The sequence below is a fragment of the Gavialis gangeticus genome, unplaced genomic scaffold (genome assembly GCF_001723915.1).
Source record: "Gavialis gangeticus isolate Ggan-Ray unplaced genomic scaffold, GavGan_comp1, whole genome shotgun sequence".
Taxonomy (NCBI): domain Eukaryota; kingdom Metazoa; phylum Chordata; order Crocodylia; family Gavialidae; genus Gavialis; species Gavialis gangeticus.
In genome coordinates, this window is record NW_017729008.1 from 27,620,165 (window position 1) to 27,637,418 (window position 17,254).

At 40.6% G+C, this 17,254-nt stretch overlaps 1 protein-coding gene across 1 annotated transcript in view; it reads right to left on the minus strand.

The window, feature by feature from the left end:
• Positions 1-17,254, minus strand: part of SEMA3D (semaphorin 3D) — a 245,719-nt gene that overhangs the window by 107,536 nt on the left and 120,929 nt on the right. Inside the window, exons 5-6 of the mRNA XM_019509509.1 lie at positions 5,715-5,777; positions 4,881-5,000 (exon numbers count right to left, since the gene is read on the minus strand). Coding sequence (XP_019365054.1) covers positions 4,881-5,000; positions 5,715-5,777 — 183 coding nt within the window. The remainder of the gene's footprint in view (positions 1-4,880; positions 5,001-5,714; positions 5,778-17,254) is intronic.

A 17,254-nucleotide genomic window follows, 5' to 3' on the forward strand; every position in this document is an offset into this window, starting at 1 on the left:
CACACACACACACACACACACACACACACACACACACACACACACACACACACACACACACACACACACACACCTCTGCCTCATTCAGGTTGACTGATAAGCAAACAGGAAAGCCAACTTGTGCTGCAGCCTTTCCCAGTTTGACCCTGCACATCATCTCATAGAAACCCTCCATGAATAGTCTCACCTGCTTCCTTCAGGCTTATCAGAGAACCCTAATGAAGCAGGAGAGTGTGCACATGCTATGCCCCTTCTAGGTCTAGCTGTGCAGAGTTGTATGAGGAAGTTTTACCTGGCAGTGATGATCACCCAACTGAGAACCACTGTGGGTAGTTGAAGCACCACAAACAGTGGTTCTCAACTCAGGGTCCTGCCAATTCAAACATTTTGGAGAGGGATGCCCCCTGTACAAAGGTTGGAAATCACTAGGCTAATACTATCCCTACCATTATTTAGAAATAGGCACTGGTTTTGTAACATTCTCACAAGAATACCAAAGTATTCTAGGGAAAATGAACACCTTATCCTAGAAAAAAGTTTTCAAAGAAGGTAAACCCATTTTGAGAAAAGGCATGAGTTTGGCCTAATCCTGTTCCCTAGTAGTCAAGAAGTTTTGGTATTGACTGTAATTATTTTAATCCCCTTAAATTCAACTGTGTGACCCCACAAAGATTTAAACTGTTTTCAAAAACAGCATGTGCTATGGTTTTAAATCACCTGACCTACACTGACTCATCTGTTTTCACAGCACTGGCATCAGACAGTTGGCAGATATACTGACAGGTTTCAAAGGCTTATAAGAAAAAGCAAGAATATACTCAGCCTTGGCTTTATAATCATCAGATTAGGCCCTAGAATCCAAATGGGTCCTACTTAGTTTGTTAATCTAAAAACATATCAGTATAATGCAGATTTAAAAAAATAAAAATCTAAAAGGGTCAAAAACAGTGATCGAGTTACCATGCAAGAAAATGGCATTTGCATCCTTGTGTCAGGGGACAGAATCAGCCTCCAATGAATGTTTCAGACAATAACTTTTAGAAAAGGGCAAGTGGAACCTGGCCCTGATGGGTCACTTCTAGTGAATGCAGACAGTCAGATAAGATCTGAAGGGCAAAAAGGCATGAGTGTCTCTTGTCATTTAACACAATATTCAACTGTAGGTGAGAGACACTATCAGGTGAGGTGTTGGGCAGGGACATGGACGATTTCTCCCAAGCTCAAGGATGCACAGGGTGGGGTGAAACTCAGTGCTATAGGCTAGGAGCAGACATTAAAAAATCCTGAGCCAGAATTGATTCAATCTTTGCAGGTTAGTCTAATCTGCCTAGGCTGAATCTGTTTGTATCCCCACAGACATCCCCTCTGGACTCAGAAAATGAAGGCACATGCCTGCAGTGACTCAGACCAGAAGTTTAGCTCTAGAGCAGCCCTCCCTGCCCTTGCACAGTGCTGAGCTGAGGGGAAGGCATGGCCAGGCCCCAGCAGGAGGCTCTGATTAGTGAGGGAACCAGCAGGAGTTTAAACACAGCATTTATCACCCCACCACCAAAACAAAAGTTCAAGCTCTTCTTAAACAACTTGTTCCAAGGAAGAAGGGGCATTACCAAATACCTGTTGATTAGCTCCAAAGAGCCTTAAGCTTGTCCTGACTCCCTTTGTCTGGTCTCCTGCAGCACAGACCTTAGTCAGCATGTGGTCTGCTAGCTAATGCTGAGAGGTGTCTGTGTAAGGCAGAGGGGAGTGGGAGGAATCCTTGCTTAGCAGGGAGTGGGGGCTGGGAAGCAGGGGGAAGCCAGACAGATGCTTGCAGTGTTTGCTGGAGCTCCAGCTAAGGATCAGAGGGGAGAGGTCAACCCTGCTGTAGAGCAGGGAGCCCTGCCCAGCCCAGAGAGCATGCTGGGATGCTGGAGGGGTCTAATTGAATTTAAACCAGGAAGGGTATTGGGACAGGCATTGCATAAACCAGTTTGACCCAAATCAGTTAAGTATGACACTACATTCAACCAGGTTTATCTCAAACTGGTTTCAGCCATTTTCAAACCAGTTTATATGCACTGAACATCTGTTCTGTTACTTAAACCAGTTTCTGATCACTTAAACCAGTTTATATGTAATGTCTGTCCCTAGCCATATTTTCTCTAAATTGAAGGGTTAAGATGAAATTTTACCTATAGTCAGATTATTTCATAATGGCACATTATAGAAATCTTTATTTTTCTTTAAAGTAACTGGTTCTGGTCAATGCTGGAGATGGAATACTTGACTGTAGTGAATGCTAGCCTGACCCAATAGGACATATTCAATCTTTGTATATGTTTGGAGAGCCATTTTATTGGGCAACTCCAAAGATGCAAAGTCTATTGGTGTGACAAAATGTGTGGGGTTTATTACAGAGCTTTATGGTCATTTTTAAAATTTTATTTTAGAACGCTTCTGAGGACCTCTCTGCTTGTCCTGGATTTGTATGCATGCTGGGGTGGGTGAGGTTGGAGGGGGCTGCAATACCATGGTGTCTTAAAGCAACTGACATAACTTACACAGGTTTCCAGGTCCTTTTAGTCCATAGAAAGTGAGAAAACAGGTACAATTATGACTGAAAACACAGCACCCATAACCTCCCTCACTTTAGCATGTGCAGCACGCCCCCCCCCCCACCAAGCTACCTTAGCAGCAAAAAAAAAAAAAAAAAAAGGCTTTAAAGAAATTCTGTCATATTCTATTCAGATGGAAATATTCATTCTCAGACAAGTGTCTCCAAATAATAACATGGCATGCTGGTGTCTTCTTCCTGCACACTTTGACATGCTACCAGGTAACTCTGATGCTTTATTCCAAAAATTGACTTGTGCCCAAGGAAAAGGAAAGAAGCAATGGGCAGGAGACATTAATTTTAGCTGGAATACTCTGTCTCTGGACAGGTGCAGAGCTCAGTTCTGGACAGCTCAGCTGGAAAGGAACCAGAAACATTCAGAAATAGAATGTGACAGTTACTGGATGTGTTGAGAACTAGTTTCTGTAACTGTACAGGAAGTTTTCACTGCGGACAAGCTGCCTGGCAGGAAGATCCAGTTACTCAGAATGGAACCAACTGGAGCACACAAATGAGAGATACACATTTATAGCTGTTAAAGATGGTCCTGTGAACTCAGAAGCTGAGCGATGCAAGACCAAAACGTATCTGTTGGGATGACTACAAAATCTGTACCAAAATCCCAAAATCTGTTGGGATGACTGTACAAAATCTGTACCAGTTCAGTGCACCATAGTTTTTGGTTTCACCAGTCACTGAGGACTAGTCAGTTATTAACCCGAGGACTGGAATGTGCACAGCTATGGAGACACCAAACTTTTGGCTTGGTTATGGGATCCTGAAGTGTTTGGAAAGAACTATTCTGATGCTAATCTGCATGAGCTTCAATAGTCTGAGTGACCCAAGTTCAATGTTATGGGTATGCAGTGATGTCTAACGAAATCACTTCTGAATGAAAATCAGAGGGGAATATTTTTACATATAACACACTAAAGGCAATAAACGTAAATATTATATTGGAAGATTATTTTTAAATATAGGTAACAACATAAAGAATATCTATAGATTAAAATACAGCTCCTGAGCAGTTAGAAGTTATAGTTATAGTATTCTAAATACTACTCACAAGGTTGTATACTATTTATAATGTGTTTTTTTTTCTTGGAATTACATGTTTGATTCTTTGCTAAGAAAGTGCATGATACTTTTTTTTTTACCGTGAATCATTAGTATCTCCTAATGAAGGTTTTATGTACAACAGCCATGAGGTTAACTCTGTATAATACACCCTTAAAAGTCCTGAAAAGAAAGACTTCTGGCCCATGCATCAATGAAGAGTTCAGCTGAGGTGCAGGAAAAAAAAGGAGTGCAATAGGGTTATGCATTCCTCCACCCTGTTACAACTGCTGACATGATACTTTATAGAGACAAGCTGATATAATGTCATATTTGCTTTGAGGAACCATGGATTAAGATGAAGAAGTCTCAGATAGAACCATGTCCATGGTGCAATACCACATGAAGGTCTCCATTGTTTGTTCTCAAGGGCATCTTTAGGGCAGAATGCCATGGCAGAGTTGTGTTTGTTGCTTAGCTGCAGCTTGATTCTCCTTCTAACAATTATTTTGACCACTGGGACCACACAAGTGGTAAACCCAAAGGAGAACTACAATCCCATCCCCAGAGTCTTCAAGCTGTCAAGAGGGGAAAACCACTGTATAGTCTTTCCCTACTGCCTTGCCATTTCACAGTACTTCTCCTTCCTGTAGCAAAATTGTTATTCTCATTGGGAATGAGTGATTCTAAGGCTTGACATGGAGAATGTAAGATTTCACTTTAAGTAATACAGAAACTAACCAAAGCAAAGCAGTTTCAACAGCCCCGCAACAGGAGGGCACTTCCATCCCCATGGGTAGCTTGCCCATTGAGTGGTAAGGGAAGCTGTTTTAGAAGTTATGATTTTCCTTTGCAGAAGCGATTTCTTACAGTGGTGGCCAGAAAGCAACAGAGTAGAAAAACTATAGGGAAATGACTTGTTAGGAAGAAAGACATCTGGGTTAAATGAGCTCTTCACATAATTAATCACTGGAATGTGTCATTCTAAAGAACTGTGTATATTAATTCTGATTGGGCAAAGAACTTTGTCCAAGTATAATATGCACACATCAAATGTGAGAACATGAGTTCTTATATGACCTATAAAACCCACCATTACCCTGCTATTTATACAAACTGCTGTCAGTTCATTTTTTATACCGTGCACAGTGTATTTTAAAATAAATGATGGATGCTAAGTATGGTTAGAGCCATTTCTTGTCATGCGCCACTGGCAGGTGGATTAAATTACCTCTTTGTGTGTTCCAAGTTCAATATATCCACAGATAGGGTGGAAGGCTCCTGTTCCACAGACGTAAACATGGGTCCGGTTGTAGGGCTGAAGAACCCTGATAAAATTTGCACATTCTGTCTATTGTGGAAAACATGAGGGAAATGTTAAGATTGTACAACTATGCCCCCAGTAATACTCACATCTCATCACTTCATTTGCCTCTCATGTCTACGTTTTACTAAGCAATAGCTATGCTAGTCCCACTATAAAAAGAACTGGGAAAACATGAGCAATGGCTAATCCCTGTACATCAGAGAACGATCTACATGCCTATTATAATGGTTGAAGGATGTGGGCCAGGACAAATTATGTGGGAATGGCATAGCTTTGAGAAGGATTTTGGTGAGTTTCAGTGAAGCAGGAGGATCATTCAAAGATTTTCACTGACTTTTCTGGGCTTTGGATCAGCTCCAGGCTGAGTAAAATTCAGGATATATTCACTCCTGAGAACAAAGTCTAGCTATACTTATGCATAACAATAGCTAAAGACAACTTCTACTCATTGCTCCGTATTCTATTTGCAACATTAACATTTGAAATAGGGGATGAAACTAGTTAATGGTTTCAATAAATACTGGAAGCCAATACAACTAATTCAAAGTTCAAAGAAAAAAAAAGCACACAGTATGGAAGTTTTATCTTCTATGCCTTGATTAGAAAAAAAAATACTAAATGTATGTGCTTACCAACTCTTTTTGAATGCAGTTTAATAATCCAACATAGTGCCCTTAGAAACTAATACATACATTGTTACTAGCTACAATAAAATAGAAAAAAAAATACTGTACTTACATGGGCATCTTTCCCAGCTAATTTGCATAATTCCACCTTTTCTTTTGCTGCAGGCCAGTAAATCTGTAATTTATTTAAAGAGGCATTAAGTTCACTTTCAGCTTAAGAATTTAATTATTAAGCACAGCTAAAATAGCTTTAAGTCCATTAAAGAATTTTTAATATGAATAGGAATTAATGTGACTTTTCATATGTATTTCTAGTAGAACAGTTGCAGGGAATTTAAATGTGGTCTGCCATTAGTTCATGTTTTCTTTTTAATTACCCTTTATTCAGTTTAATTATTAACATTTTCCCCCCTGGTTTCATAACTCATGCATTTTCAGTGCTGTGAACTCCCTTTGGTTTTCAAGGATGCGATAGGCCAAAGTAATCTGGAGTTAGCCAAACATAATTTTTGGAATTACATGAATTTGCCCCACTGGCTAACTATTTGGCAAAGCAATTAAGAAATATTAGCTGTTTCTGCCAATTTTAATATGAAAAGTTGTTTTGTTCTAAAAGCTAAGTGTAGCTTTAGGGAAATAGTCAGAACAAAAGTACATTTGTCAGAAATTAATAGCACACCATTTAATAAATAGGACCAATAAGCTAGAAGTGCATTATAGCTAAGCAAATAGGTTTAGAAAATACATTCTTCAGATACCTGAATGATGATTATAAAGAGGATGGAGACAGCTTTTTGTCTGCTTCTATAGAAGCAAGACTAGGAGCAATGGCTTCAAACTGTAGCAGAGGAAATTTAGGGTGGAGATTAGGAGGAACTCCTGAATAGGGCAGGCTGATCAAACATTAGCTTAGTCTACCTAGAAAAGTTGTGGAATCTCCCTCTATGGACATTTTTAAGAACAGATTGTATAGATACCTGGCTGGGATGGTTTAGTCAGGGATGATGCTGCTTTGAAGAAGGAGCTGGACTAGATGAACTCATGAGGGCCCTTCCAGGCCTACTTTCCTATGATCCTATGCTTTAATGCCACAGGTAGAGTAGCTCTAATAGGGTATTAGTACTAGCATTAGGGTAGCTTTGAAGCTTGCCAAAGCAGTCTTACCACAGACTAGGATCTGGTTCCAGGAAATTCATTAAATTCCTGAATCACTCTAAACTACAACATCTACAAAACCGGGGTGAAAGAAACCTTTCTGGGTGTATTTCAGCCATTTTTTGTTTTACTTTCAGACTGAAATGGACTATATTGGCCTTCTACAAGCAGGTTATCATAGAAACACAGACAACTACAATTGAAGGGTTATTAAGAGATCACCTCCTCCAAAAAAATTCCTGTTCTTAACTGGTATTTATCTAACCTGCTCTTAAATACTGCCAGTGATTCAGATTCTGCAATCTCCCTAGGTAATTTGGTCCAGTGCTTAATAATCCTTATAATTAGAAGGGAGGAACTGAATATTTTAGAAACTTCTAACCTAAATCTCTTGTTATAGTTTAGGCCCCTTCTTGTATCCGCCATGGACAAAAATAGTCTTAACTTTGCTGCTCCTCCTTGCAGTGCCCTTTTGCTTATTTGAAGATTACTGTCATGTCTCCTTTCATTCTTCACTTCTCTAAATTAAACCAATCTAATTATTTCAATATTTTCTCATAGGTCATGTTTTCTAGACCTCTGCCTATTGCTCTTCACTGGAATATTTCCAACGTGTCCATATCTTTCGTGGAATGAGGTGCTGTGAGTTGAAAAACATACTCTAAATGACCCCTTAGCAGTCCTGACTAGAGTAGAATAATTTCATGTGTCTTGAATACAATATTTCTGTATATATACCAGTAGGATTTCTGAAATAGTATAAATTCATTGTCTCCTGTTCAGTTGTGATCTACTATAACATGTAGGCCCTTCCTCAAAGAACTGCTGCCTAGTCAGTTGTTACCCAATATGAACTTGTGCAGCTGATTATTCCTCCATAAGTGTAAACCTTGCACTTGTTCTTGTTGAATTGCATGTGATTTATTTCAGATAATTTCTCCAATATGGTTGTGTGTACATGAGACACTTTACTGCACGGTAAACTAATCTATTGTGAAGTAAAGTGACATCATCTACACATGTGTGGCATTTACTACGCAGTCAATTAGTTTACTGCACAGTTAGCTAGTACCTGTAAATTTGGTCCTGGTCAGCCACACCAGCAGGGGGCCACAGGGGACAAGGGACTTCTCCGTCTCCAGTCTTGGCACTGCTCATCTCATAGCTAATCCCAGGAACTGAAAACCAATCAGCGCCGTCATGGGGTCACTCTATGACCTCTCCCATCCTGGGGATGCATGGCTCCTGGCTCCCCAGAGGAGCTGGGAGCCATGCAGTGCCGGGGCTGGGGACCTGTCTGCTTTCCCACTCAGACAGGGGCTTGCTGGCAGCTATCCCACTTGTGGAACAGCTGCTGGCAAGCCTATTTCCAGGTTGGGATTCCCTGGCCAGCACAGGGCTGGCTGGGGAAACGCTGCCCAGCAGGAAGCTCACTGGCAGCTGCCCCACAAGTGGGAGAGCTCCATGTGAGCCCCCTCCTGGGGAAGCAGGGAGCCCTGCAGGGCATGGGGTTCACTGGCAGTTGTGTGTCCCAATGTGCACAGGGCCAGGAGAGCTCTGCCAGCTGCAGTGGCAGATGTGTCCTGGCCCCATGGACAACAGGACCCCTCTGAAGTGCATGGGGCCAGGAGACAACTGCTGTTGCAGCCAGCAGACCTCTCCTGGCTCTATATATATCAGGACAGGCCCCCGTGTTCCCTGCCAGCCCCCAGGCTAGCTCCAACTGGAGGGGGCAGAGCAGGGCAAGAGCAGCCCTGCACCAGGCTGCTCCCACTGGGAGCAGATTTGCTCCCAAAAGGTTGCACGTGTAGATGCACATGACATACTGAACTACCATGGAAGGTAGTGAGGTTAAAAGGAAGGGAGGCTGCTTTTGGGAGGATGCTGTTGAAGAAAGACTGAAGAAGAGTTATGTAATAAATCTAAGGCCATGGTTCCTCAAAGATAAGAGACCTATCTGGGTGGATCCCAATGTTTATGCAGATCTCTTTTGCAGGGCTAAAAACTGAGGTACATCATAAGTGTTCATTGCCTTGTTGACTGAGGAAAATGCCACAATCAGTTATGACTATAGAAGAGTCTGTTGGTTTAGTTTTGAAGATTTTACAGCCCCAGAGTTTAGCATTATAAATCAGTCACTGGAAGGTATAATTAAGTACTGAAACCATTTACAATTATGTACAGAGGATTTAATAGAATGTTTGTTTAATTTACATGCAAGAAATCAGAAGTTCCCAGAAAATGTAACAGATCTACAAAACTACACAATAAATTAAAGAGTATTATCACAAGCCAAAGTACAGAACTATATTTTAGCTTAGCAATCAATATACATAATTATACCTGCAGACATTGGTGCACATAAGTAACTTCATTCATAAGTTATCCGACTGATTTCTCATGAGTATAGGCTAATTTGCATGCATAATTGTTTCCCAGACAACAGCAATGGACTTAGTCTAGATGCTTCTCTTGGAAATACGTTTTAGTCACTGATAAGTTATTGGGCTCAGTCTCATGCAGACTAGACAGTCTAACAATTCTGTCTGGCCTTCAAATGCACAAATCTGTAGATGGTTGGCAGAGTCACTCTCTCTGATCTGCAAGAGAAATTTCAACTGAGATGTATAATGCCAAATAATCGTTTTCAAATTTCTCAGCATTTTGCATCGGAATTCTGAAACATGAAGGTCATAAATGTTGAGAATGAACATGGACAAAAGTTAAAATATGTTATATGGATATATTACTGTTACTACATATCATTTTCAAGTCTAAAAGCATTAGGTTGAATTTAGAATATATAAGGTTGACTTTCATTACATTAATCCATAGGGTTGGCTTTCATTCTACAAATCCCACCTATTAAATATTTATAATGTTACACATTTCACAGAGATCATCTGTACTACAAGTATCTGTGACTTTTCAGGTTACATAAGTGAAGAAAGAATTAAATTCATATCTATCTACTTTAAAGGGGTTTCCCCCTCTCTGTCCTTTTAATTTTTTGTTTCTTTTTCTTGCAATGTATCTATGTTGAAGATTAATTATGCTATTACTGTCTCCTGATTGTATCTTGTGTTATTCTGATCAAAATGTAATATATCACTATTTTTAATTAGTTCTACAAAAATACTCTTTATCAACATTTAGGAATACCAACATTTAGGAACCTGATATAGTTTCACCTCAATAGCATGCAATGCTTCAGAATAGGTTTTGAAGGAAAATAATTAAATAGTCATTGAGGTGAATCTAAAAAGGGAAAAAATGCTGTATGGGCTTACCAAAGGTAGATCGTGCCAGACCAACCCAATAACAATTAAAAACATATAATAAATGCAAGTTAATGTGATAAAAAAATTAGACCTACTGCTGTAGTGTTTTAGAAGAACTAGGTATTTATTATTACTTGCTTCCACAGTACCTATTAAAATAAAGACCACTGACTGAAGCCTTTCAGTACTACTACAGTAAATATAATTACATAATAATAAATCAAGGAGATATTCACTATGCCAAAATTTTGAAAGAACAGGCCTGTTACGTTCAATAGCAAGTTGTGTTGGGTTTTTTTTTAGTAAACCTATCAAAATCCAAGGTGGTACCATAAAAGTGAAAAACAGATCATGAGCCAGTAATAAAGAGAAGGAAAAATGTGATCAATGTAACTATGATCTCACCTCATTAGCATTCAATGCTTCAGAACACATTTTGAAGGAAAAGTAATTAAAGAGGCATGGAGGTGAATGTAAAAAGGGATAAAAAGTTGTATGGGCTTACCAAAGGTAGATCATGCCAGACCAACTTGATAGCTTTTTTTGATAAGATACTCTACTCAAGAAAATTGCCTCACCTTCCTGCACCACATTCCAGGAACTTCCTATGAAGGTCTGGTACTACTTAATACATTCACTTGGATGATGGAATGAAGAGTGCACATTCAATTTGCAGAAGATTCTAACAAGTAAGAGGTTGCAAGCATTTTGAAGGACAAAATGAACTTCATACAGGGTGCCTCTACACGTGCTATTAATGCAACTTAGGAATTTCTTGATAAAACAAAGCTGCCCACACTGAGATCTTAGAATGTGCCAACATTCTGGGCATCCATTCTCTTCTTAGCCAGAGTCAACTCCAATGGCTTGGTCATGTGTGGGGAATTGGTGATGGGCATGTACCTAAGGAGCTCTCTTATGGCAAACTCTCTACAGGAACAAGGTCACATGGGCATCCTTATCTCTTGGAAGAAGATTGCCGAGGATAAAAGTATTTGGAAATAGTCTAATAACCATAGAACAAAGGCTTTGGAAGAAAGAAGACCCCAACTTGTGGAGGGAAGAAAAACCTCATGAAAGACCCCTCACCACATTCAGAATGGTTTGATATGAACTTCAGATGTGATAAGAATGGAAGAGACTGTTGCTCAAGAATTGGGCTCTACAGCCACACTAGTAGATGGTTCAGTGAGCTGAGGCCTATCTCGGCGCAATCCTACTGTCTATTGCCTTGCAAGACAGACAGATGCCTCCTACTAGTACTGATTTTCTAGACAGAGGAAATTATCTTTAGTAAAGCATTTAATAGGTTGCCACATGAGATATTGTACGTATAGAAGACGAGATGAGTACTACAACTGTAAGGTGATTAAAGGAACTGGCTAAAAAGATTGTGACAATCAGTTGTTCTCAGTGATTTATTTAGCCTAGTAAAACAAAGAGTGAGGAGATATAGGACTGTTGCCTATGAATACACCACAAGGGAAAACACAAGAGAGAGAAAAGCATTAGTTAAATGAAAGGACAATGTTGGCACGAGAATAAAAGCGTATACTACTTCCCATGAATAAATTTAGATTGGACCTTAGAAGATTTATAACTAGCAGAGCAGTGAGATTCTGGAACAGCCTTCTAGTAAAAGTAGGATGGGCAAAAAACTTAGTCATTTTAGCACTTTAAGAGAGCTTTACAAATATCAGCATCAACCAACCAGGTCACAGCACAACACACTGGGTCAAATTCCATCCTGTTAAGAGGACAACTTTTTTCCTAATTAAGGGTAAAAGTGGTGTGTAGGCTGGTGCTGGCCTTCTTTGGAGGCCTATTAGTGATGGGGAGAGTAAGTTTTACCTAGCAACACCCAAAGAAATCTTTGGTATGCCTTGACAAAACATGGAGGCTGATTGTCCAACCAGATCAAGCATTTAGTTTTTCATTTTTATGACACACAAAATATACTTTGTAAGAGCCAGAGACCCAAAACATCCCCATGGACATCAGCAGGGGCTCAGTATCTGAAACCAGGGAAAATCCCAACTTGGTCAATTTGGCTGACACATTACAGACACGGATTTCTGCTGCTTCCTTAAAATACATCCATAAAAATTCAAGGTAGATATGTACACAACATACTTAAGTGATAAATTTATTCACATGAATAAGAATTGCTGATATGCCCTCCACTATGCTCATCAGAAATCTCTTGCACCTGAGAAGGATCATATTCCATGATTGCTATATCTTTGGGTCCAAAGATGGCTGACAAAGCCAATCTGGGATTGACAGACTCTGTTGCAATTAGAGCATGTGTTTCCATGTGGGGTGTGGGGCACTAGATTCTTGATTTCGTCTACAACATGCCGTTTCTGCTGCTCCTGCTTTTCCATCTCCTGTTGTTGTTGTTGCTGTTTTGAGGTTTCAAGGTCCTGAAAGCCCTACAGCAGACTCTTCCCCCATTTGGGGCAGTCCTGGGCAACAGTCTCCCATAAATTGATGTTACATTTTTTCAAGTTGACCTTGAGGACATCCTTGAAGTACTTTGTCCTCCTCTTGAGCATATGCCTCAATTGAACTGGGAGAATAAAACATACTTCAGGAGTCTGGAGTCAGACAGCTCAATGTAGCTGGCCCAGCGAAGTTGATGTCAGAGACGATCATTGCCTTAATGCTCATGGTCTTTGTTTGCAAGAGGATGTTAATGTTGATGCATTTATTTTTCCACTGGATTCAAAGGAACTTCTGCAGCATGCCTTGATGAGATTTGATTTGAGGTATCTCCTATGTTGTCCACATCTCAGCTCTGTACAGTAAGAAGGGGATCATAACTTCTTGATAAACCATGAGACTCATTTTAGATCTGACACTGCGATCTTCAAATACACATTTTCTCCGACATCTAAAGGTTGCCTGCATTTGAGGTGATGTTGGATTTATTTGCCAATGTCAACCTTTTGTGAGAGATGGCTTTCAAGGTATGGGAAATACTCAACATTCTCCAGAGTCCACTGTATCTCTGAATTACCAGAGCTGAGGACTGCTCATTAAGAGCTTGTTAATGGAGGACTTTAGTCTCCTGAATGTTAAGCATCAGTCCCATTTTTTGGTTTGCCTCAGTCAAGATGTTGACAATTACGTGAAGGTCTGCTTCCAAACAAGCACACACTACAGCATCATCAGCATACTGGAGCTCGATGATTGAGGTTGGAGTGGTCTTAGTTTTGGCTCAGAGTCAGCTAAGATTAAACAGCTTACCATCCATTCAGAAGTTTAGGTTCACTCTGACTAGAAACTTGTTGGTGGTTAGATGTAGCATCACAGTAAGAAATATTGAATGTTGGAGTGATGATGATGCAGCCTTGTTTAACTCCCATCTTAAGCTCAAAGGGATCTGTTATAGATCTGTTACTGAGGACCACTGCTCACATACTGTCCTGGGGCAGGCAAAGAATGGTGACAAATTTTGGCTGGTCATCCACACTTCAGAAGGATCCTCCATAGTGCTTTTTGGTTGACATGAGGTCAAAGAAGGCCATGTAGAGAGGTAGAGAGGTTTATGTAGTTCCCAGAATTTTTCCTGAAGCTGGCAAGCAGTGAAGATCGTGACAGTTGTGCCTATTTGTGCTTTACACCCACAGTGAGATTCAGGGAGGAGCTGTGGAAAGACATAGTTCAGGAGGGTTCTTGTAATGAGCCTTCTTTTGATGATTCCTCTGTAATTTCCAATTGGACCTGTTTACTTTCTTAAGGATTGTCATGATCATGGCATCCCTGAGGTCATCTGTGGACTCCATCAACTCCAGATGATGCTTTGTCATTCTTCATCTGCTTAATGGCTTTCTTCATCTTGCCAAGGCTTAGAGGGATTTGGAGACTGTCTCTAACTGTATGTTGAGGGATGGAGTTGAAAGCACTTCTGTCAACAGCAGCATCTTAAATAAGAATGTCTTCAAAATGCTCCATCCAATAAACATTGATAGCTCTCCTTTCCCTGATCAGGTTTCTTCCATCCTTAGGTCTCAAGGGGACTGGCCCTGAGAGCTTAGACCATAGATAGCTTTGGTGGCACTAAAAAAAAGTGCATATTATGGATGTCAGTGAGATGCTGAATCCCCTTTCCCTTGTTTTCTCACCATATGTTCTTCATATCATGAGTCCTCCTTTGGACCTCTGCTTTGGCTTATTGGTGATTCCGTTTCTTATGTTTGGAGTTGATGCCACTGTACCAAGCACAAAAGGGCTTGCATTTGTGGTCAATCAACTCTTGGATCTCCTGGTCATTCTCATCCAACCAGTCTTGTTCTTTCCTGGCAAAAAATCCAAGTTCTCTTCGCAGACACTGATCACAGTGGACTTGAAGACACCAAAAGCACTGCCAACATTCTCCCACTGTTGTCGATTGGAATTTGCCAGTTTTTTGTTGAGTCACTAGTGAAAGAAGTCTTGTTTGTTTGGGTCCTTGAGTCCTTTAACATTGATAACTTTGAGCCAATTTGCAAAGCTAGTAACTCACATGGATAAACATCATGACTCAAAAGAAACGTCTATCTGATTAAATAGTTACCAGTCTGATAGAATAAAGGACACGGTGTACCCCTAAAACACTAGCATCAGGCCAGAATGGTTTTTTCCCCAGCTTTTTCAATGAAGTGTTAACCTTAGCTAAGTAACCTCAGCCAAGGTCCCTTCAATGTTTTACCATGAATACGATAGGCATAATGTTAATTCTTCTTCTTTTGTAAAACACTTTTGAAGTCCATGGTTGAATAATACAATATAAAAGAGAATAGCATGACAGAAAAATGAAACAGTATCAATAAAAGGTATGATGAAAAATCAAACGTGTTTTATGGAAAATTAAAATTGTAACAGTGTGGCATATAACCCTGTTATTGAAGTCTATGGATTAAAAATGATTTTCCAGAGATGATTTGCTATTGGTGCTGACATATTTGTTATTCTTGTATTTTAATTGGTGGTAGAGATGGTAAAAAAATTGCATGTAATTTCTTGTATTTTTTTTTTCCAGAAGGTTGGAAAGAATTTGGAAATTGGAAAGAATTGTTCACCTTTCTGAAATTCTTCCTGAAAAAAGAATTATAGCTCATGGGAATGTTAGTGAGAGCCAGAATTAATGCTACATATGCATGCCAGTTGCTCTTCACATATACAAACACTGTTTTATGCATGTGTCCAGCATGGGAAATTCATTATTTTAGGAATCTGCATATAACAGTCACTAAATATGGCAATATCAAAGTTGGGTTGTCCAAAGAAAACTTCCTGTTCTTTTAAATCCAAAGCAATTTAGATCATTAGGAAACCAAGAAGGTTTTAAAAAAAAATGTATTTATACATTTCCCCATATTTCATGTTTTAAATACAGTATATTTGAGGTTTTAAATACTTGCTCTATTTTCTTTTTACTGGTTTTACTGAAGCATTTAGATTTAACTGACCTACAAAAAACCTTAGGACACTAAAATGTTAGGTATTCTTATACTTTGATGCCCATTTGCTGAAGGCCTTCTATGCTTTCAACAGATATTTACACACCTGACATTGTTTCCTTCCCCTGAAATGTATATGTAGAGACAAGCTTTTGACTGGACTTTTCAAAGTCAAGTACTTTAATATTGCCTGAAAAATGAATATAAGGAAAATGTTTCCCTACATGGAATCAAGGATAAAGGACGCTGTTTCTTCTCCAAGTCAGTGCAGTTACAACACTACAAAACCAACTGAAGAGTAGCAAAGTAGCGCCAGGTATTTTAGTACCTCCCACACATTGTCCATATTCACACCCTCATCAGCCTTTGTAAATATACACTGGAAGTTAGAGATATAACCAATCTTTCCTTGGAAGATTACACTTACCAAACATGATGCAACTTAAAACAGGGGAATGATTTGCCTGGTGGATGCTAAAGAGCAACCTCTCTTTGGAAGCTGGTGAGACCATAGCATTATACCTCTGAATCTTATGGGTTAGGCACAGACATTCAAAAAGCCTGAACCTGAATTGATTCAGTCTTTGCAGGTTAGTCTAACCTGGTAGGCTGAACTGGTTTGTAACTGCATAGACATGCCCTCTGGACTGAAAAAATGCAGGCATATGCCTGTTATGGCTCAGGCTAGAATCCGAGGGGCACTAGAGAAGACCTCACTTCCCTTCCACAGTGCTGAGATGAGGGGGGCATGACCAGACTCCAGCAGGATGGTCTTATTAGAGAGGGGTTTAAACCCCCACCCTGGCCTGCACTGTCTCAGGCTTTTCTCCTGCTTGCTGCTTAAGGGGTGGGAGTGTTACCAGACCCCAGCCTGGGCTAGCACTCTGATGGGGAGGTGTACAGTGCACACATCTGTTGATGATACTGAGCTTTTCAATCTCTGTCTCTGTGTCTGCAAACCTGGCATGGCTGCAGACCAGCAGGGGGCTGATAAAACCACAGTGTTATCAGCCCATCAGCAAAACAAAAGCCTTCCTCATTAGATCAAGCTCTTCTTGATCTAATGGTAAGGAAGGTCATTACCAGCTGACCTGTTGAGTAGCTCCAAAACGCCCTAAGCTGACACTGTTCTGTCTGCCTGTCCCAGTGAAATTGGAGACACACACACAGGCACCTCTCAGCATTAGTGACCTTACCACATGCCTAGGGTCCATGGGGCTGGGATCCATTCTGTGGGACATGGGAGGGAGGGAGGGGAGGAATTCCTGCTTGAGCAGTGAGCAACAAGGGAAGCCAGACAGACCCTGCTATGCCTGCAGTCTTCCCTGGAGCAATGGCTAGGGAGGAGAAGGGCAGGGCCAGCCTGTTCTGTGGACCCCACAGCCCAGCCAAGTCCAGCCCAGCTGAGGGCTGCAAACCATCTAGGATGCTGGGGAACTCTGGTTTAACTTAAACCAGGAAGGGGTCTGAGACAGACATTGCATAAACCGGTTTGACCCAAATCAGTTAAGTCTGATACTACATTCAACCAGGTTTATCTTAAACCAGTCTCAGCCAGTTTGAAACTGATTCATAGATGCTAGGGTCAGAAGGGACCTCAATGGATCATCGAGTTTGACCCCCTGCCTGTGGCAGGAAAAAGTGCTGGGGTCATGTAACCCCAGCCAGGTGCTTGTCCAGTCTCTTCTTGAGGACCCCCAAGGCAGGGGGAGAGCACCACCTCCCTTGTAAGCGCATTCCAGATTCTAGCAACCCTAACCATGAAGAAG